The sequence below is a fragment of the Bos indicus x Bos taurus genome, chromosome 3 (assembly GCF_003369695.1).
Source record: "Bos indicus x Bos taurus breed Angus x Brahman F1 hybrid chromosome 3, Bos_hybrid_MaternalHap_v2.0, whole genome shotgun sequence".
Lineage (NCBI taxonomy): Eukaryota > Metazoa > Chordata > Mammalia > Artiodactyla > Bovidae > Bos > Bos indicus x Bos taurus.
In genome coordinates this window covers 10,726,970-10,749,451 of record NC_040078.1, presented here as the reverse complement: position 1 = coordinate 10,749,451, position 22,482 = coordinate 10,726,970, and the positions used below count along the sequence as shown (strand labels likewise).

The following is a 22,482-nucleotide window of genomic DNA, read 5'->3' as shown; positions in this document are numbered from 1 at the left end:
TTTCTTCTCCAAAAGTTATCATCAAAGTCCAGCAATTCAGTAACATCTTCTTGCTCCACTTCTAATTCTAGTTCATTTTCTACCACATCTGCCATTACTTCCTTCACTGAAGTCATGAACCTTTCAAAATCATCCATGAGGGATGGAATTAATTTCCTTCAAATGCTTATTCATCTTGGTATTTTGATCTCTTCCCATGAAATATGAATGTTCTTAATGACATCTAGAATGCTGAATCCTTTCCAAAAGGTTTTTATTTGACTTTGCCTAGATCCATCAGAAGAATCATATCTACTGCAGTTATAGCCTGGTGAAATGTATTTCTTAAATCATAATCCATGGGATGCAGAATGGATGTTATGTTAGCATGATAACAACATTAATTTCTTCCTATATCTCCATAGGACATCTTGGGTGATCAGGTGCATTGTCAATGAGCAGTAATATTTTAAAAAGGAATCTTTTTTTTTTTCTTTTTCTAAACAGTAGGTCTCAGCAGTGGACTTAAAATATTCAGTAAAACATGTTGTAAACAGATGTACTGTCATCCAGGCTTTATTGTGCCATTTATAAGAGCAAAAGCAGAAAAGATTTAGCATTCTTAAGGACCCTAAGATTTTCAGAATGGTCAGTGAGCATTGGCTTCAACTTAGTCACCAGCTCCATTAGCCCATAACAGTAGAGTCAGTCTGTCCTTTGAAGCTTTTAAGCCAGGCACTAACTTCTCTTCTCTATCTGAGAAAATCCTAGATGATACCTTCTTACAATATAAGGCTGATTCATCTTCATTGAAAATCTGTTGTGGAGTGTAACAATCATTATCAATCATCTCTGCTAGGTCTTCTGGATAACTTGCTGCAGCTTCTATAGACGCAACACTTGCTGCTTCATCTTGTACATTTATGTTAGAGATGGCTTCTTTCCTTAAACCTAATGAATCAATTTCTGCTAGCTCCAAACTTTCCTTCTGCAGATTTCTCATGTCTCTCAGCCTTCATGGTATTTAAATGTTAGGGCTTTTCCCTAAGAATGATTTCCATCCAGACCACAAAAATTTTCCATGTCAACAGTAAGGTTGTTTTGTTGTCTTATCATTCATAGGTTCACTGGCATAACATTTTTAATTTCTTTAAAAAAATTTTTGCATTCACAACTTGTCTATTTGTTACAAGAAGCCTAACTTTTGACAGCTTTTTTTTTCCTTTCTCACTGAGCTTAATCATTTCTAGTTTTTGATTTAATGTGAGACATGTATAACACTTCCTTTAACTTGAACACTTAGCAGCTTCTATAGAGTAATTAAATGGCCCAATTTCAACATTGTTTTGCCTTAGGGAATTGGGAGACCAAGGAGAGGGAGAGAAATGGGGGAACTATCCATCAGTGGAGCAGTCAGAACACACATAACATTTATCAAAGAAATTCCCCGTCTCATACAAGTGTGCAGTTAATGGCACTCCAAAATGATTTCAATAGTAACATCAAAGATCACTAACCCCAGATCAAAATGACAAATACAAGAATTCAAGAAAAAGCTTGAAATATTGGGAAAATTGCCAAATATGACACAGACACTCAAAGTGAAAAATGTTTTGGAAAAACAACTCCAGGAGACTTGCTCTACATAGGATTGCTATAAATCCTTTATTTGTACAATAAACCAAAGAAAAAGCAAAAATCTATGAAGCACAAGAAAATGAAGTATAATAAAGCAAAGTATGCCCATAGTAGCCTTTGTTAGTATTCAAAGATTTGAATGAATGTGTGAGTTTGACAAAAACCATGGAATTTGTCCTGTAGGACCAATTACCTCTGTTGTTGACCAGCATATGTATCTCACCAAAGGCAGGTAACTTTGTGTTCTGAAAGGCTCAGAGGCATCCTTGATCATTTATTAATAGATCTGAAATGGGCAAGTAACTATCCTCTGAGATAAAAGATATTTCCTCCATTTTATAGATGATGAATCAGAAGTTTCTAGCATTTAAGTTGTTAGTCAACTAGCAAATTGTATAACCAGTATTCAAAATAAATTTGCCTTAAAAAGTCAAAATTTAATAATTAATCCACCTGATCTGAAAATTCAAACAACTTTATAATATTTAGCTTAGATATAGCTTTTGATAGACTTTCTGAAGTTTCTCTCTTTAATATGATTAAAAATATCCTTAAATGAAAATTAATAGATGTTAATGAAAGAAACTGAAGATGACACAAACAGATGGAAAGATATACCATGTTCTTGGATTAGAAGAATCAATATTGTTCAAATGACTATATTACCTAAGGCAATGTATAGATTTAATGCAATCCCTATCAAATTACCAGTAGCATTTTTTACAGAACTCCAAAGTTTGTAATTTGCATAAAACCACAAAAAACCACAAATAGCCAAAATGATCTTGAGAAATAAAAATGGAGCTGGACAAATCATGCTCCCTGACTACAGACAATACTACAAAGCTATAGTCATCAGAATAGTATGGTACTGCCACACACAGAAAAAAAAAGGCATATAGATCAATGGCACAGGCTAGAAAGCCCAGAAAGAAGCCTACACATTTATGGCCAATTAATTGATGACAAACAAGGCAAAAAAATACAATGGAGAAAAGATAGTTTCTTCAGTAAGTGGTGATGGGAAAACTTGATAGGTATGTCTAAAATAATCAAACCAGAACATTCTCTAACACCATTAAAAATTAAGCTCAGGATGGATTAAGGACTTAAATGTAAGTCTGGATACACTAAAACTCCTATCAGAAATATAGGCAGAATGGTCTTTGAAGTAAGTTGAAGCAATATTTTTTGGATCAGTCCCCAAGAGTAACGGAAATAAAAACAAAAATAACCAAATGAGACCTAATTAAATTTAAAAGATTTTGCATAGCAAAGGAAACCATAAATAAAACAAAAAGACAACCCACAGACTGGGATAAAGTGTTTGCAATGGATGCTAACAACAGGGATTAATTTACAAAATATAGAAACAGCTCATACAGCTTAATATCAAAAAACAAACCCAATCAAGACATGGGCAGAGGACTAAATAGGCATTTCTCTAAAGAAGACATATAGACGGAAAACAGACTCATGAAAAAATGCTCAATATTGTTTACCATTGGAGAAATGAAAACCAAAAATACAATGACTGTCACCTCACACCAGTCAGAATGGCAATCACTAAAAAGTCTTTAACAAATGCTGGAGAGGATGTGGAGAAAAAGAAACCCTCTTACACTGTTGGAGTGAACATAAATTGGTGCATCCACTCTGGAGAACAGTATGGAGGTTCCTTAAAAAAACTAAAAATAGAGTTACCTACAATCACACTCCTGGGCAAATATCTGGAGAAAACTAATTTGAAGAGACACATGTAGCCCAATGTTCATAGCAGCACTATTTACAATACCAAGACATGAAAGTAACCTATACTCCCATTGACAGATGAATGAATAGGGTAACAATGGAATGCTACTTAGCCATAAAAAGAATAAAATAATGCCATTTGCAGTAACATGGATGAACCTAGTGATTGTCATACTGAGTGAAGTAAGTCAAACAAAGGACAAATATCATATGATATCACTTACATGTGAATTCTAAAAAATAAAAAAAAAAGAAAGATACAAATGAACTCACCAAACAGGAAAAGACTGACAGACACAGAAAAAAATTTATGGTTACCAAAGGGGATAGTGGTGGGGGGAGGGAAAATAAATTAGGAGTTTGGGATTAACATATACACATTACAATATATAAAATAGGTAAACAACAAGGACCTACTGTATAGCTCAGAGAATTATACTTGATTTTGTATAATAACCTCTAATGGAAAAGAATCTAAAATGAATATATATATGTGTGTGTGTGTGTGTGTGAATACAATATATAAATATATGTGTGTGTGTATGTAACTGAATCCCTTTGCTGTACACTTTAAACTAACCTACATTTTAAAATATCCTTAAAAATAAGAATGAAGAAAAGGAACTTCACACACACTAAATGACAAGGGTTAGTTATTTCACCTGCTAGACTCTCTGTGTAATAGCAGCAGTATAGTTTTCTTAAAGACTTCTACTTTGGAACAATGATGACCCACCAGAAGATCTCACCTTGATGAAACTATGAATTACAGATCTCAGCTGCCTCTTATGCCCACTTTCTCCCAATTCAAAGCACACGAGTGTAAGTCTGTCACCCTCGTCACAGTTGACACTGGTTAGTCGCTGTCCATAAACCACGACTTCCATCACTCCTGTATCATCTTTTATTTCATAATATATGAATTCATTATATACCGATTTCTGCAAAAGAAAATTAGCATTCATCTTTTGAGAACTGGATCAGGAATTACCGCTTTGAAAACTTTGAAAAATCAAGAGTGTTAGTGGAAACTTTTCTCTCAGAACAGTTAATACTAGCTGGAGGTCTAGTATTACAGGTATCAAACAGTGTAAGATATCTTGTTCAGTTTATCCTCCCATATAAATTCTCTATCTTTTCTTCCTTTAGGTGTTTGTGTGCTGGGTCATTCTAGAAAAAGGGATTACTTCCCTAATTTTTGCTGCTTCCATCTAAGAATAGCTGAGATTTCTTAAGGAACTTAGATGTGATGTGGTCTGATAAGCATCAGAGGCTTTTTTGGATTTCCCTGGCTTCCCTGGTGGCTCAGACGGTAAAGGGTCTGCCTGCAATGCGGGAGACCCGGGTTCGATTCCTGGGTCAGGAAGATCCCCTGGAGAAGGAAATAGCAATCCACTCCAGCACTCTTGCCTGGAAAATCCCATGGACAGAGGAGACTGATAGGCTACAGTTCATGGGGGTCGCAAAGAGTTGGACACGACTGAGCGACTTCACGACGAAGAACAGAGAAGAAAGGCTATTCCTGTCTTATGATGAGTCTAAAAAAGATTGCTAAAACTCCTCCTTCAGTTGATTGTTATTTCAATATGTAATTCTTTCCTCTATCTTCTGTATCTATTCATTCTTCCCTAATCTGCCCAAATCTTGACTCTAGATCATCTCGTTCCATTGTTCTAGTTTCTATGTCACTTACTTTACTCATCAATTCTGCTAATGCTCATGTATGCACATTCTTTATAATAGAGTGCACAAAAAACAGGGTATAAGTAAAAGGCCACCCTAGAAGACATATATAATGGAATATGAAACATACTTAACATAAAAGTTAGGTCAGCTAAGTCTAGTATTTCTATGAAGTGTTGGGACTAAAATACCTACTCTGATTCTAAGAATTCACCTAAATTCTACCTTTTATTGTCCATATAATAAATTTTAAAATGAAATGACTTGGTTTCTCACATTTTTTCAATATCCATATTTCTCATCTTAATGCTAAAATTTTTGGCTCAACAATTTTTTGATGAAAGAATGTGAAGATGTGAGAATACTGTACAGTTCAGATGATCAGAATCTTAGCTAATTGTTGATAAGAGCAGATTCTAGGGCAAAGCAGTCTATTGATTTCTCATCTTGTTTGTCACAGTTGAAATCCAAGCTTGAAAGAACAATTCTTTATTCACAAATTAACTTAAACTGTCACTGAAAGGAGTGTTCTCTCTATGTTAACATGTTAATAATATGTTAATAGATAAATATAAATATAAATTCTGCACAGGATGGCTGTGAATGGGTCAGTACAGCTCATAAAATACTACGATTTCTGGTGAATCACTTTCTTAAAAACTTGCATGTTGTTATGGCAAGAAGAATGTTAAGAAATTATCAGCCCTATATTCTGAAATGAAAGACTGCACCCAACTATCCCTGGTCAGAAGGGCTTTGAGTTCCTATATTTATGAAGTTAACTATATTCATTTGGCAGTTAAGACTTGAATTCTGGGATTGCAAAAGAAATATTGCAAAACAATGATGTGGACTTACCTTATGCACCACAAAAACCCCATTCACAAATGTTCCTAGGTCTTGCAGATAAAGATGACTGATTTTAGGAGTTGCCTTTGCCTTTTGAATTAGGCTTTTAGAGATCTCCATCTTTCGGTCAGGCTTAACATCAGACACAGATATGACATTGAACACTTCCAGGAACCCATTGCGGCCAATATAATCTGATATGGCAATGGCTTTATTGGGGATGAACTTCTCCTTCAGGGCAGCATTAAAAATCTTCACTTGGAAGAACTGACTTTCAGTAGCCACTGTGGCATGAAACATCCTCTTGCCTCCTATGACATCATATGTAAACGGTTCCGTTGCCTTCAGCACCATCACTTCTTTGGGGCCCCTCTGGAAGCCCTCCTCTCTGGAAGCTTCTTTAGGTACAGACTTCAATCTTGGTTTCTACTTAGAAGTACACACCAAAAACAGGCACAATTAAGAAAAGGAATGCAGTTTCATTCCCTAATGAAAACCATCTATGGCTTAATGTTGAACCTCAATAAAGAACATAATCAGGTAGAGCTTGAGGAAAAAAAAAAAAAAAAGACAAAGGTCACTAACATGGTATAAATAAACGAATGGAATAATGGAGAAGATTTAATTGGTGATTTCTCTCTTTTTTTTTTTTTCCCATTGTTTTATGAGTGTGGTAGGAAGAATATTTTTCTTTAAAAAGTGTTAGCTCAAAAGAAAAAGTATTTTTTTCCCCAAGAAAAGCTATGTAGAGTACAGAGGCAGTAGACAGTAGCAATGTTGCTGTGTAGTGATTCCTAGTAGAGATAAGAATGAAAAAAATCGTCTTAAATTATCCCATTAACTTATTTTAGTGCACGAATTAAGATACAAAGGCTCAGATGGTAAAGCATCTGCCTGCAATGCGGGAGACCCGGGTTCGATTCCTGGGTCGGGAAGATCCTCTAGAGAAGGAAATGGCAATCCACTCCAGCACTCTTGCCTGGAAAATCCCATGGACGGAGGAGCCTGATAGGCTACAGTCCATGGGGTCGCAAAGAGTTGGACACGACTGAGCAACTTCATTTCAATGATGAAATAGTGATACTATGCAGGCCTTGAGGGGCTCCTGGGCACAAGGCTTTTGTGTCCCCCATTTCTTTGACTATAGGAAGCAGCCTTCATTCAACCTCCATGACCTTCCCTGAGTTCAAACAACTGTTAATTGAGGAAGGAAGTGAATGGGAGACCAAGAAGAAAGAGTCAAGAGTAGCCTTGGGGCAAGATCCTGTTTCCCCATCAAAGGATACAAACAAAAATATCTTTAATCTATTTTGAAGACACTGAATCCTCCTCCAGATGGGAGAAGTTAATTAATGATTAACAATGATATGCTGCCTACAAGCATGTAGATCCCAGACCAGCTGGACTTGAAGGTTGTTGGTGCTGACTCCTACTTAGCTCATCACCAACCCATTAGAGGAATGTCCATGAGCTTATCATGCCTTCTTTTACTATAAAACTTGTCACTGTCTTCCTCAAGTTGAGACATATGGGTTTGAGGGCATTAGCCCACTGTGTCCCCCTTTGCCTGGCAAAGCAATAAAGCTATCTTTTTCTACGTCACCCAAAATTCTGTCTCTGAGATTTGGTTCAGCACAGGTGAACAGAGAAGTTGAGTTTTCTGCATCAGTAGCACTGAGAGTAGAGAATGGCTCCAGTTAGAATCCACTGATGTCATCCCTGTTGGTATTTAGGCACTAAGTCACGTTCGACTCTTTGCAACCCAGTGGACTGCAGCATCCAGGCTCCTCTGTCCTTCACTACCTCCTGGAGTTTGCTCAAATGCAGGCCTGGCATGCTGCGATTCATGGGGTTGCAAAGAGTCGGACATGACTGAGTGACTGAACTGATGTCCACTGAGTTGGTGATGTTATCTAACCATCTCTTCCTCAGCCACCACCTTATCCTTTGCCTTCAATCTTTCCCAGCATCAGAGTCTTTTCCAATGGGTCAGCTCTTTGCACCAAATGGTCAAAATATTGGAGCTTCTGCTTCAGCAACAGTCCTTCCAGTGAATATTCAGGGTTGATTTTCTTTAGGATTGACTGGTTTGATCTTCTTCCTGTCCAAGGGACTCTGAAGATCTCTAGCACCACAATTCAAAAGCATCAATTCTTTGGCACTCAGCCTGCTTTATGATCCAACTCTCATATCCATACATGACTACTGGAAAAATTATAGCTTTGATCTTTGGCAGCAAAGTGATGTCTCTGCTTCTTAATTCAGAGTCTGGGTTTCTCATAGCTTTCCTTCCAGTGAACAAGTGTATTTCATGGTAGCAGTCACCATCCACAGTGGTTTTAGAGCCCGAGAAAATAAATTCTGTCATTTCTTCTATTTTTTTCCCCTTCTATTTCCCATGAAGTGATGGGATTGGATGCCGTGATCTTAGTTTTATGAATGTTGAGTTTTAAGCCAGATTTTTCACTCTCCTCTTTCACCCTCATCAAGAGGATCTTTCCTCTTCAATTTCTGCCATTAGAGTGGTATCATCTGCACATCTGAGGCTGTTGATATTGTTCTGGGCAATTTTAATTCCAGCTTGTGCTTCAACCAGCCTGGCATTTAGCATGATGCACTCTGCACAGAAGTTAATAAGCAGGGTGACAGGATACAGTCTTGTTATACTCTTTTCCCAACTTTGAACCCATTAGTTGTTTCATGTCCAGTTCTATAAAAACCGTTGCTTCTGGACCTACATACAGGTTTCTCAGGAGACAGGCAAAGTGGTATGGTATTCCCACCTCTTTAGAATTTTCCACAGTTTGTTGTGATCCAGTCAAAATCTTTAGCATTGTCAATGAACCAGAATTAGATATTTTTTTTGGAATTCCCTTGCTTTTTCCATGATACAAAGAATGTTGACAATTTGATCTCTGGTTCCTCTGCCTCTTTGAAACCCAGCTTCTACATCTAGAATTTCTCAGTTCATGTACAGTTGAAACCTAGCTTAAAGGATTTGGAGCATAACTGTGCTAACATGTGAAGTGACTGCAATTGTATGGTAGTTTGAACATTCTTTGGAATTGCCCTTCTTTGGAATTGGGATGAAAACTGAACTTTTCCAGCCCTGTGGCCACTGCTATGTTTTCCAAATTTGCTAACATATTGAGTGCAGCACTTTAACAGCATCATCTTTTAGGATTTTAAATAGCTTAGCTGGAATTCTGTCACCTCTACTAGCTTTGTTTGTAGTATGCTTCCTAAGGCCCAATTGACTTCATATTTCAGGATGTCTGGCTCTAGGTGAATGACCATACCATCATGGTTATCTGGGTCATTAAGATCTTTCTTGTGTAGTTCTTCTGTGTATTCTTACTACCTCTTCTTAATCTCTTCTGCTTCTGTTAGGTCCTTATCCTTCCTGCCCTTTATTGTGCCCATTCTTGCATGAAATATTTCCTTGATATCTTGAATTTTCTTGAGGAGATCTCTAGTCTCTCCCATTCCATTGTTTTCCACTATTTCTTTGCATTATTCATTTTAAAAGGCCTTCTTATCTCTCCTTGCTATTCTCCAGAACTCTTCAACCAGTTGGGTATATCTTTCCCTTTCTCCCTTGTCTTTCACTTCTCTTCTTCCCTCAGCTAGTTGTAAAGCCTCCTCAGGCAACCACTTTGTTTTCTTGCATTTCTTTTTCTTTGGAATGATTTTGAACACTGCCTCCTATACACCCCAGTAGATATGACAATTTAAAGACCAAAATTAGTCCTTCTTCAGGAAAGCAGTGTTATGTTGAAAAAGTATTAATAAGACAGTCATTGGAAGAATCTCATGAATTTTCTGAATGTGGAAATGTCCTGGATAAAGGACATTTTGAAGAGTAACAAAATCAACCACCCAAAATATGTTTCCTTGGTACAAGATTATCTTAAACTGATTATTTTTACAAAACACCTCTAAAACCAGAGAGGAAGATGCCTTTTTGTAAGGGAAATTTGTATTTATAAATTAAATTTCCATTTCTAAGCGTGTCTGTTTCTGTGTACCAGGAAGAGAAGGCGGACTCTAAACCTTGGGAGAATATTATCACTAGACTAGAAACTGACTTAAACCTGCATAACAAACATTACCCTTGTTTACCCTGATTTTCCTGGTAACTTTCTTATAACTGACCTCCCACACTTTTCTTTCTACTGTCTTTCACTAAAGATGGTATTTTAAGTTGGTGGTTTAGGCCACCTCAGGGAGTTATTTATTTTTCCTGGGTATCTTCTATGTATAGATGAGATAAACCTGTTAGGGAACTTCTGCTTTTTTTTTTTTCTTGTTAATCTCGGTTTTAACAAAGATACCACTCTAATGGCAGAAAGTGAAGAGGAACTAAAGAACGTCTTGATAAATATGAAAGAGATTGAAAAAGCCACCTTAAAACTAAATATTAAAAAAAAAAAAAAAAAAAAAACTAAGATCACGGCATCTGGCCCCGTTACTTAATGGCAAATAGAAGGGGTAAAGGAGGAAGCAGTGACAGATTTCCTCTTCTTGGATTCTAAAATCACTGCAGTTGGTGACTGCAGCCATGAAATCAGATGATTGCTTCTTGGCAGAAAGCAATGACAAACCTAGACAGTGTGTTGAACAGCAGAGACATCACTCTGCTGACAAAGTTCCATACAGTCAAGATTATGGTCTTCCCAATAGTCACATATGTTTTTGAGAGCTGGATCGTAAAGAAGGCAGAGCGCCAAAGAATTGATACCTTTGAACTGTGGTGCTGGAGAAGACTCTTGAGAGTCCCTTGGACAGCAAGGAGATCAAACCAGTCAATCTTAAAGGAAATCAACCCTGAACACTTATTGGAAGGACTGATGCTGAAGCTGAACCTCCAGTATTTTGGTCACCAGATGTGAATAGCCAACTCATTGGAAAAGTCCCTGATGCTGGGAAAGGCTGAGGGCAGAATGAGAAGAGGACAACAGAGGATGAGATGGCTGGACGTCTGGATGGCATCACTGATGCAATGGACAAAAACTTGGGCAAACTTCTAGGAGACGGTGAGGGACAGGAAGGCCTGAAGTATTGCAATCCATGGGGTCACAAAGATTCAGACACAACTGAGCAACTGAACAACAACGATCTTTGTTTTAAAAAAGGGATCTCAGCTAAGACCTCAGAAGGGCAGAGGGCAAATTGTTTTTCCTCCTCTACACACTCCTGGTAGAATAATGGCAGGACCTAAGGAGAAGAATGTCAAAAGAGAAGTCAGGTGCCAGGGGCTTTTCTATGACCTCCTATCTACCCAGTGGTTGCACCATTTCCGAGTTTTAGGAGATCATTTTGAATTGGAAGGGAGGCCACTCATGTGTAAGAGGAGGTATGAAGGCAAAGGTGGCTATAAGAGCCCTAGGGACCAATTCATGGAGACAGGACAGCTGCCTCTACAGATCAGCAGTGCTTCTTGTGGTCTGACCCGTACAATCATATAAGCCATGACCTGTGGGTCACAGGGCTCAACTCTGATAACATTTTCATCACTGTGGCCAATTCTCCCCATATCCAAATGCTCATTCCCAGGACAAGTTAACCAGTAACAACAAATTTCTTACTAGTAATATGAGCAGAATCTTGAGAAGAAGTACACAGGACTTGAGAAAAAAATTATATTGTATACACAGGGTCATGAAAGTAGACCTGATGGACACAGGTTCTTATTACGTTCATTGTATGTATGTGGAATACTGAAATAGCCTAAAGTCAAATAGCAAAGGATTATTGTTTAATTCATAAGATAATCATGTAATTACTCTTTTATGTTAAAATAATAATTTAAATCTACATTTCTTGAATAGAATTTCAAGATGAAAGAAAAAGAATGAATTATAGAAAAATATGTGTAATGTGATCAACCTGAAACAAATTGATGTTCTTTGTATATACATAACAAAAGATACAATCAGAAAGTCTGTTTACCAAAAGAGAGCATTTGATAGAGGGGAGATTTCAGACAGTTAACATTAATTATCTTTGTCCATGTATCTTCATTTCCTAAATTTCTGCATCCTAATATGGATGATATTATTTCCAAAAGAAAAAGACAATAGTGCTGTGTTTCTATATTTCTCTACCCTATTGCACCCTAAATTCTCTCTTTCATAGTGAGAAAACTATAAGGAAACTTTCTCTCTTTCATAGTATTGAAGGAAACACAAAAATAAAATTAAACAAATTACTAATTATACCCACTACTGAAGAGGAATGATTTAGGTGCACACTCGGCCATAGATTATCCTAAAGCAAAGCACAGCATAGTGAGAGTCAGAATTTGAATGCCAGTAGGATCTCAAAGTACACACTCAGTAACAACATGTGTGACCTAATTAATAAAGAATTGGATACTGTAAGGGATTAGCGAGAAGTTCTTTTACAGTTCTATTGGTCCCTGTCATTATATTGTAGGAAGAGGGAAATACTGAAAATGAGAATCTGGTACCTTAGTTGAGGAACTGCTGGATGTAGTTGGTGGCAGCTTCTGAGGAGTCTGGAGGTAATTCTCAATTGGGATTGTGCTGTATGCTGGAATTCCCAGAACCTGACTCTGCTCCAGGGATAGTTTCATCCTGGGGTCAGCAGTTCTAGTGGTCATGTCTTCTATTTTTCCAACTGAAAGATGTGCATTTTCTTCTTTCTGGTTAATGATTTTCAATATCATATGAACAATAACGTTTCTCTCTTACCCTCCATCTTTCTCTGTATCTGTCTGTCTTTCTCTGTCACAGACACCACAGTATCCACACTCTGCCAATTTTCTCTGGAATAACAAATTTCTCTGGAATAAGAGCACATCTTCTGACACTCCCAATACCTCCCCAGCTTTGCCCCTCACTAGGACTGCAAACTTCTCTCTGCAATGTTAAAACTCAGGTAATTGCAATGTCATTGGTCTGTTTTGGAATTCTGGCTCTACCTCTGTTGCAACTTTACTAAGACAACACTTGAAATTCTATCAGGTTATAATGGTCTCAGAACAACATAGGCTGCATTCATGAACATTTTTACTCATTAAGTCTTTCATTGCCTCATGTATTTACCAAATAAGCAAAATGGTTTCTATCCTCTGCTCTTCAAATCTAGGAAACCCAGGTCTCCATTCATTTCAATGCTCTGTTTGTCAACATACCAGAGATATTATCTCAAATTCATAAACCCTTAGGAGGGATTCTGTTGTCTGCCTAGTCTCTATCAGGCAACCAAATCTTTCATCGCTATGAACAATGCACAAATCCATTTGCAATTTCACCCAGGGTAGGAACCCATACATATACAATTTTAGTACTTGAATTTTTACAATTGTTTAAGCCAGGGCAGGAAGTGTTTATGAAACAATGTATCTTGACTATCTCTGGTTTTACCCATGAAAGACTATTTCTAACATTCTACAGTATAGAGGGCTTCACCAGTGCCTCAGTGGTAAAGAATCTGCCTGAAATGCAGGAGTTGCAGGAGACGCAGCGTCTATCCCTGGGTCAGGAAGATCCCCTGGAGGAGGGCATGGCAACCAATCCAGTATTCTTGCCTAGAGAATCCCATGGACAGAGGAGCCCGGCAGGCTATAGTCCATAGGGTCGCAAAGCATCGGACACGACTGAAGCGACTTAACATGCACAGTGTAGAATTGCCACAGTTCTTACCACTTTGAGCATCCATTTAACCAATTCATAAAGTACCAGTTGCTGATAAAACTTTAGATGAGGGACCTGATTAAAATGACTGTCTCTGACATGTAGCTTCTTGATTAGGATACTCTCTCACCTCCCTTGTCACCTCATTTCTTATTAGAAGGCTTGAGAGCCTAGGATATGAAAACAAATCTGAGACATAACATTATCTGATATAAATTTTTAGAGGTAAATTTCAGATATTGAAGCAGTCTATGCTCTGACTGTGGGATCAATATATGCCGTTAAATGCTCACATTTTAGAATTCAGTTAAGCTAGATTTGAATCCTGGAGAAGGAAATGGCACCCCACTCCAGTACTCTTGCCTGGAAAATCCCATGGATGGAGGAGCCTGGTAGGCTGCAGTCCATGGGGTCGCTAAGAGTCGGGCACGACTGAGCGACTTCAATTTCACTTTTCACTTTCATGCATTGGAGAAGGAAATGGCAACCCACTCCAGTGTTCTTGCCTGGAGAATCCCAGGGACAGAGGAGCCTAGTGGGCTGCAGTCTACGGGGTCGCAAAGAGTCGGACACGACTGAAGCGACTTAGCAGCAGCAGCAGATTTGAATCCTGGCTCTAATGTTTATTTTCTGCATGACTTAGGAGAAGATTTTTAACCCTATGAACTTCAGCATTTTCATATGTCAAGTGGGATTAACAATAGCATCCTCAGGAGGTGTTATAAAGAATAATGAGATAATGTACACAAAGAACCCATATCTTAAAAGTCTGCTGAATGTATTTCATACATAGAAATATCACTGCATTATTATTTTACAGTAGACACAGGGGTTTCTATTTTTGCTCTGATCCACAGATGTTTCATGCTTAATTCTGGTCTTCTCGATGGAAATCCCAGATAGAGGTGGTATTGGAAGGACTTTATTAAAGAAACTTTTCTATTCACCTCTGCTGCTACTGCTAAGTCACGTCCAGGCAAGAGTACTGGAGTGGGGTGCCATTGCCTTCTCCGCTATTCACCTCTACTACTAATTTAATCACATTGACAAGAGCATCATGATTGGTTTTCACAATCAGTTAAACAAAAACTTCCATCATAGAAGCAGGATTTAGATCCCTAAAATACACTATTTTGGGTGGATAGTATTTAAAAATAGTAATGGATTTTTTTTTTCCCTTGGCTTATATCCTTCACAACTCCACCTGGTTCTTAAATCATGCCAATATGTGGTATTTGCTTTCAGGGAGACACAGCAGTAGGAATCAAAGAAAATATTGGTCTGCTTCTGTCTCTGAATGCCAAACATAGCCTGCATATCACAGAAAAAAATAGTTGGGAGACCCTGTGATGAGGGAGCAAGGCTTTCCTGCTCTTTCCCAGCAGAATGGCCAGATCCTTTTTGTTTCATGCCTCCTATTGAAGTGACTGGGCCCCAAAGGAGAAATGATTGCAAGGTGTTTTTAGGTGTATGAGGCCAAGGGGATAGATGGGCCTCTGGGATTCCTATGCTCCCGGGAATTTGGGGGGCAGCAGAATGATTCATATGAAAGTAGAAATGACTATTTCACAAATTTAGGCAGGTGGGACCTTAGAAAGTGTCAATTCTAAGCCTGTATGCATAGAAAAGCAGAGTTGACTTGTGGTGTACATGCATGTCATTGTCACAAGCAGACTGACAGCGGGTCTGAGGTTTCAATGACTAGACCAAGGCCATCTGGACCTAGAGGCAAACAGGCACAGATTACTAGCTCTATCCCATAAATAAAGCAAAGAGAGACTACATGAGGCATTACTAATTATCAGAGTTAACAGTAATAAAAACCATAACATGATAAAACTTGAACAACTATGTCAAAAGAAATGTCTTCAACTGCTATGCTTGGATTCGTATAGCGGGCTTCAGCCTGGGCAGCCTGGAACTTGGGTGACAAAATATTTTCATGATTTAAATGCTGCTTTGGCCTATTCCTCCGGTCACTTGGTTATTTGCTGCAGGAATAGGTGTTGTACCCCAGTGTGATGGTAACCACAGGGTCATATCAGGACAGAATAAAGGCAGGCGAGGATAGGAGTTGATGCACATGTGTGAGCGCGCTCACTTTTCCATCCTGATCTGGTCTTATCCTGGGAATAGGGCACTTTGAATGAAAAACGCTGCCTGCTGTATCAGTAAACTGAGGATGTTGTGGCCATCAAGCCATCGCATTACAGCTGCCCGCACTGTAAGCCCTGAGGGAACTCAGGATAGAAGCAAAATGCCCTCCAGCAAGCAGTCAACTGCTTCAGCCAATCCTGACGGTGTCCCCTCAGGAGACTCAGGGTAAGGAAGCACAAGATACTGTCCCCAGATAGCTGAACTTTATAGCAAAGGGATTATTTCAGTGAGCCCAGACCCTTGCATCTTTCTGTATATAAAAATGTGTTAAATTTCTTGAGACATCAGGTTCTCTTTACAAACAGTAACATTTGATGTTCTGACTGCCTGGTCTTTGTTACAAGATTCCTGTATAACCTGCCTCCCCACCCTTGCTTCTTCAGAGCAGCTCTCTCAGAGCTATCTGAGAATCCGTGTCCTCATCTTAAGTCCTCATATTTGTCTGCTGAATAAAACAACTCTTAACTTTTAGATTGTGCATTTTTTCAGTTGACAGGCACCTTATAATTTATATTATAGTCCAGTAACAAATAAAAATGTACATTTATTATAGTTTCAGTAAGTGCTAAAAAATAGAAAGTAAACTGACCTTTGAAAGCAAACAAGAGGAATACCTAATATATTCTGAGAGTGGGCAGGTATCAGCAGGGACTTGCCCTAGGAAGAGATTAAAGTTTGCAACTCAAGACAAGTGATTTCAAACACGGAAAGTGTCTATGTCAAAACATCTGACCTGAGAAGGAGCACCGGACTTTGAAAATAAACCCTGCCATGTGGTCAGTGAGCAAACGGGAAGAGGGCCGAAGGAAAGTGGAATGTATGAAGTAAAGACACGCTCATTTTGACTTGTTTAGTCATCTTTCCCTCCTCTTTCTATTCAATACAAGACAGTAAACCTCTCAAAATTGGAGGTTTCATGAACTCATGCTTTGGTAAATAGCCAAATTAACAAGGAGTTAGAATAGAGTGGGATCACAGACTAAACACTGATAAATGAAGGAGAAATTATAATCAATGAATAAATGGGAAATTCAATGATGATAATTCTTGTACTTATGTTGTAAGAAGTACAAGGAATGGGATCAAAAAGCCGGTACCTTGATTGAGAAATTGCTGAATTCTTTTGGTAGAACAATTGGAGTCCTCTGGTCACTGCTCACAGTTGGGTACAAGCTGGTTGCTGAAGTTCCTGGAAGCTGACTCTGGTTATAAGGTATCATCTTCCTTTTTACGTCCTTAGGTTTGGTGGCTGTGTCACTTTTTTTCTAGATAAAAATAGATTTTTTTTTCTTAGTTCTTGAAAATGACTTTCAAAATCACACAGAATACAGCATCCTTTGTCTTTTTAAATGTTCAATCTGAACTTTTCAATTTTTTCTGGACTAATAGCATATATTCAGATACCTGTATTACTTATCCTTTACCTACCTCAACTATGATTACAAATTTCACTCTCCAAATACTAAAAGTTCAAACAAAATTTCATTGGTTTGGGGATGGAATCTGGATCCTACATCTGATGCGAACAGGCCAAAGCAAGTAGATAACCTTCCCTGGCTATAAGAGAAGCAAATCACAGCCCAAAGTTGGCTGCACTTAAGGATGTCTGTTAACTATGACTTTTTCATCAAGAAAAGACATAAGTGGGTTTCTAATATCCATTCTATAGGCTTCTACAAACCTACTGATCTTCTGAGGAAGATTACTAGGAGAAATATGGACTCTTGTGACTAATAAGAACAATGACAACAACCACAACAAAACCACAAATTTAAAGTCCCCTTACCTAGGAGTTCTGTCTTCAAGTGGAATGTGTGGGGTAGTGGTAAAGATATAGACTGAGTTAGAGGGCAACTTGGGTCTTGGGTAAGAAACTGTGTTAGAGATTGTGGTTTAAATCTTGCCCTTGCCTACCTTTGACACTTATCTTGGGGGAATCTTTTCCTTCCCATTCATCTCAGACACATGCTCCATAGTTCCAGGTTTCATGTAACCCAGAGCAAAATAAAAAGCAGGTTGGGATAGAGGTTGATGCCTACAGCTGTGGACTCACTTTCCCACCCCTGTCTTGTATTCCTTTTTGATAGAATACCTATACTCCAAGATCATTGTCCAGAAGAGAAGAAAAACAAATTTATTACAGTTGTGATACATACTATAAAGGAATAGTAAAGGATTCTGTAACGGCAATAAAAAATGAGACTATCTATAAGTTTCGGGGAGGGTTGTCTCAGTGAGGACATGCTGAGGAAGGAATTCAGGCTGGTACCTGATGGTTGAATTAATTTAGCCATTAAAGCAACATGAATCACGAATGCAAATCAAGGAATTAGCCTGTGTGCAAATACCTGACATGGGAAGGAGCATAGAGTGCTGAGAACTAATCTAGAGGTGCAGTTAAGAGAAAAGAGGTGAAAGGAAACAGAAATGTTGGGGATAAACATACCCTTATATTCCTGTCTAATTGCCTGGCCACCTCCATAGGCCCGTCATATTTGTAAGGTCAGCAATTATTCATAAATGTAAAAATGTCCAAAAGTCCAAGGACTTAGAATACACTGAGGCCTCAACATTTTTTTAATTCATTGATTTAATTGGCCTCAATATTTTATTTGATAAGTTTTTGGGTGATTTGATTGCATAAAGAAGTTTGTATCTAGGAAAGGAATACTGAGAGATTCTTTCGGGGTCATGAGTATTCTTATAATATATTGTAGGGAGGGACACATATTAGGAACAGGAAAATGGTACCTTGGTTGAGGAACTGCTGGATGGCTTTGATGGAGGCATTTGAGGAGTCTGGAGAAGGCCCTTAGTTGACTCTATGCTCGTTACTGACGATCCTGGAAGCTGACTCTGCTCCTCGGTTAGCTTCATCCTCTTAGATTCATTAATTTTCGTGGTTTTCTTTTTCTGAAAGTAGGATTTCCCCTGCCTGGTTAGTAGTTTTCAATGAGAAATGAAATACATCTTCACTACTGAGAAAATTAACTTTTTTATTACTAGATTCTAGTTATATTCATTCTAATTAATCTCATTCTCTGTTGCCCATTTCTCCTCCTGCCCTCAATCTTTCCCAACATCAGGGTATTTTCCAAAGAGTCAGCTGTTTGCATCAGGTAGCCAAAGTACTGGAGCTTCAGCTTTAACGTCAGTCCTTCCAATTAATTTTCAGGGTTGACTTCATTTAAGATTGACTAGTTTGACCTCTTTGCTGTCCAAGGGACTCTCAAAAGTCTTCTTCAGCACCACAATTTCAAAGCATCAGTTCTTCAGCACTCAGACGTCTTTGTGGTCCAACTCTCACATCTGTAGATGACTACTGGAAAAACCATAGGTTTGACTATAAGGACCTTTGTCGGCAAATTGATGTCTTGGCTTTTTAGTAGGCTATCTAGGTTTGTCATAGCTTTTCTTCCAAGGAGCAAGCATCTTTTAATTTCATCGTTGTGGTCACCATCCACAGTGACTTTGGCACCCAAGAAAATAAAGTCTGCCACTGTTTCCACTTTTTCCCCATCTATTTGCCATGAAGTGATGGGACAGGATGCCATGATCTTCATTTTCTGAATGTTGAGCTTTAAGCCAACTTTTTCACTCTCCTCTTTCACTTTCATCAAGAGACTCCTTAGTTCCTCTTCACTTTCTGCCAAAAGGGTGATGTCATCTGCATATCTGAAGTTATTTGTTTCTCCTGGCAATCTTGATTCCAGCTTGTGCTTCATCCAACCGGCATTCTGCATGATTTACTTTGCATATAAGTTAAATAAGCAGGGTGACAACATACAGCCTTGTGGTTCTCCTTTCCCAAATTTGAACCAGCCCCTTGTTCCATGTCCAGTTCTAACTATTGCTTCTTTTCCTTCATACAGTTTTCTCAGGAGGCAGATAATGTGGTCTGGTATTCCCATCTCACTAAGAATATTCCACAGTTTGTTATGATTCACACAGTCAAAGTTGGGGAGGGATGGCAGTGTCGGAGAGGGATGGCATGCATGTACAGCAAGGGCTGTGGGACAAGGACTTCCCAGGTGGCACAGTGGAAAGAATCCGCCTGCCAATCCAGGAGATGCAGAAGACACGGTTTCAATTGCTGGGTCAAGAAGATCCCCTGGAGAAGGAAATGGCAAGTCACTCCAGTATTCTTGCCTGGAGAACCCCATGTACTAAGAAGCCTAGTGGGCTACAGTCCATAGGGCCACAAAGAGTTGGACACGACTGAGTGACTGAGCATGCACACAGTCAAAGGCTTTAGCATAGTCAATGAAGCAGAGTTCAAAGTTTAAAGTGTTAATCACTCAGTCATGTCCAAATTTTGTTGACCCCATGGACTGTAGCCCACCAGGCTCCTTTGTCCATGGGATTCTCCGGGCAAGAATACAGAAGTGGTTTGCCACTCTCTTCTCCAGAAGATTGTCCCTACTCAGGAATCAAATTCAGGTCTCCTGCATTGCAGGCAGATTCTTTACCATCTGAGATGTTTCTTTTTATTAGAATTCTCTTGCTTTTTCTATGATCCAGCAGTATTTGGCAATTTGATCTTTTGTTCCTCTGAATTTTCTAAATCTGCTTTGTACATCTGGAAGTTCTTGGTTTACATACTGCTGAAGCCTAGCTTGAAGGATTTTGAGCATAATCTTGGAAGCATGAGAAGTGAGTGCAATTGTACAGTAATTTGAACATTCTTTGGCATTACCTTTATTTCAGATTGGAATGAAAACTGACCTTTTCCAGTCCTTTGGCCATTGCAGAGTTTTCCAAATTTGCTGGCCTAATGAGTGCTGCACTTTAACAGCATCATCTTTAAGGATTTGAAATAACTCAGCTGGAATTCCATAAACTCCTAGCTTTGGTCATAATAAGGCTTCCTAAGCCCTCTTGACTTCACACTTCAGGATGTCTCACTCTAGGTGAGTGACCATACCATCGTGGTTATCTGGGTAGGCTTTGGCAAACTTTGGTAAACTGTTTTCCTAATATGATTGCTGTTTTAATATACTTCTAGAAGAGGAGTAATGATTCCATATTTCCATCAATCAGAATTATATTATATAAGTTAAAGTGCACAGTAGTTCAGAAACATAGTGGGTAGTCAGTACCTATTAATTTACTGACTCTGAAACTCATTTTCACTTTGCCCCGGTTCCCTTTTTCTCTAATTCTTCTATTTACATTGAGAAATGAATAAAGAACTAAGAGCTCATTAAAAAAAGCCATAGTAAAAACTCCTTCTGTGGGACCTTAGCCATCCTACCTTCACAGGTGTATCCTTGACTGATTCGGATCCCAAAGCTTCATTTGCAGTGGATGTGGATTGCCCAAGACTGGACGTATTCTGGTTTTGTGCTGGAGTTGCTCCTTTTGCCTTGTTTTTCTTTATAACTGATGTCATAAAAGAGAACATGGTAAATCCAAAGAAGCTGGTCGAGGTACATGAAGCACCTTCAACAGTGTTTCCTCTCAGTTCCTGCTGGTGGATCTGGGTATGGCTGTATCTACCTCTACTGCATTAGCCTCACTTGGCCAAAGGTGGCCAAAAGTAGCAACATAGATACAGATTCTGTCTCAAACATCCTCAGTGGTTTCCTTTCTTGTCCCCTGTACAACAAGCATATTCATCCTATCCTCTGGACTCATCTATCTCAGTCAAATCCTTTTACAACTCTCATATTCTTTATCTTCCTCTTAATAAACTAAACTTTCATGATGCTAGTCATGGGTCAACGCCTATAGAAGATCTATTTGAATTACTGAAACCAAAGAAGGAAAATGTAGTCTAACTTGTGATGGGACAAAATGGTGATACTGGATTCCGCTTTTTCAAATATGTTTTCTAATCTGGTGGTTTTATAAGAGGTGAGTTCTTCACATCTCTGAGAGGTAGGTTTTTGCTTAAGTACTGTTTCATATTTATTTCTAGAAAGTATAAAAATGATGAAGTAAATGTGATGATAGAGCATGCATATTAACTGATTTAAATACTTCAAAAACCTACATGTTCTAACTTTGTTTCTTCATTGTCTAAACTTTCTAATGCATGGAAGCCTCAGACTTTCTCATCAACTCTTAGTATTTTCTTTGCCCACACCCCCAAAAATACCCTCTAAAACACATCAGATCTCTTTGTAGGAAACACATCCTCTAAGTTGTTAATTCTTGGCATCTAAAATGCTACCATTGTCATGGCTGCTGAGTCTCAAGTTGGGAAAGAGAGGTCTAAACTTTGACCAATTCAAGGTCAAAGTTGAGGTCAGTGAGAGAGAGTGAGAAATAAGGGTTCTTCCAGTTACCTTTTAACTTCTCCTTTCTAAGAACTTTGGCAAGGTCTTTAATTTCATCTATTTCTTTGACCAACTCTATTAGCTTGTCAACACAGTCAGGCCCTCGGAACTTCAATTCCATCAAGTCAGCAATTTTAACTCTGTCGTATTCATCTTGCATTTTTCTAGTCAGTTTTAAATCGTGGGCCAGTAAAGACTTAATCATGTTAAAACATTTGTCATTGATGCGCTGAAATCCTTTTAGCAGGACAATTTTCTTGTAGTCATTCCCCATCTCTCAAATTAGGGATGTGCCTACAAGAGAAAAATAACATATAGTGTTATACCTTTATATAGACCACAAACTGGAGTGGAGGGATGGTTTCAGGATGATCTGAGCACATTACACTTATTGTGCACTTTGTTTCTATTATTATTATGCTGTGATATATAATGAAATAATTATATAATTCACCATAATGCAGAATCAGTGGGAGAACTGA

General features: G+C 38.5%; 1 protein-coding gene across 6 annotated transcripts in view; it reads right to left on the bottom strand.

Annotated features, from left to right (window-relative positions):
• The window catches only part of LOC113884434 (gamma-interferon-inducible protein 16-like), a 202,530-nt gene that overhangs the window by 3,338 nt on the left and 176,710 nt on the right, over positions 1-22,482 (bottom strand). For all 6 annotated transcript variants that reach the window (XM_027529041.1, XM_027529035.1, XM_027529028.1 and 3 more), the window contains 7 exons: positions 22,010-22,294; positions 20,974-21,101; positions 18,471-18,632; positions 16,817-16,984; positions 12,374-12,568; positions 5,911-6,327; positions 4,119-4,310 (listed from right to left, as the gene is read on the bottom strand). In XM_027529041.1, coding sequence (XP_027384842.1) covers positions 4,119-4,310; positions 5,911-6,327; positions 12,374-12,568; positions 16,817-16,984; positions 18,471-18,632; positions 20,974-21,101; positions 22,010-22,274 — 1,527 coding nt within the window. In that variant the 5' untranslated portion in view covers positions 22,275-22,294. The remainder of the gene's footprint in view (positions 1-4,118; positions 4,311-5,910; positions 6,328-12,373; positions 12,569-16,816; positions 16,985-18,470; positions 18,633-20,973; positions 21,102-22,009; positions 22,295-22,482) is intronic.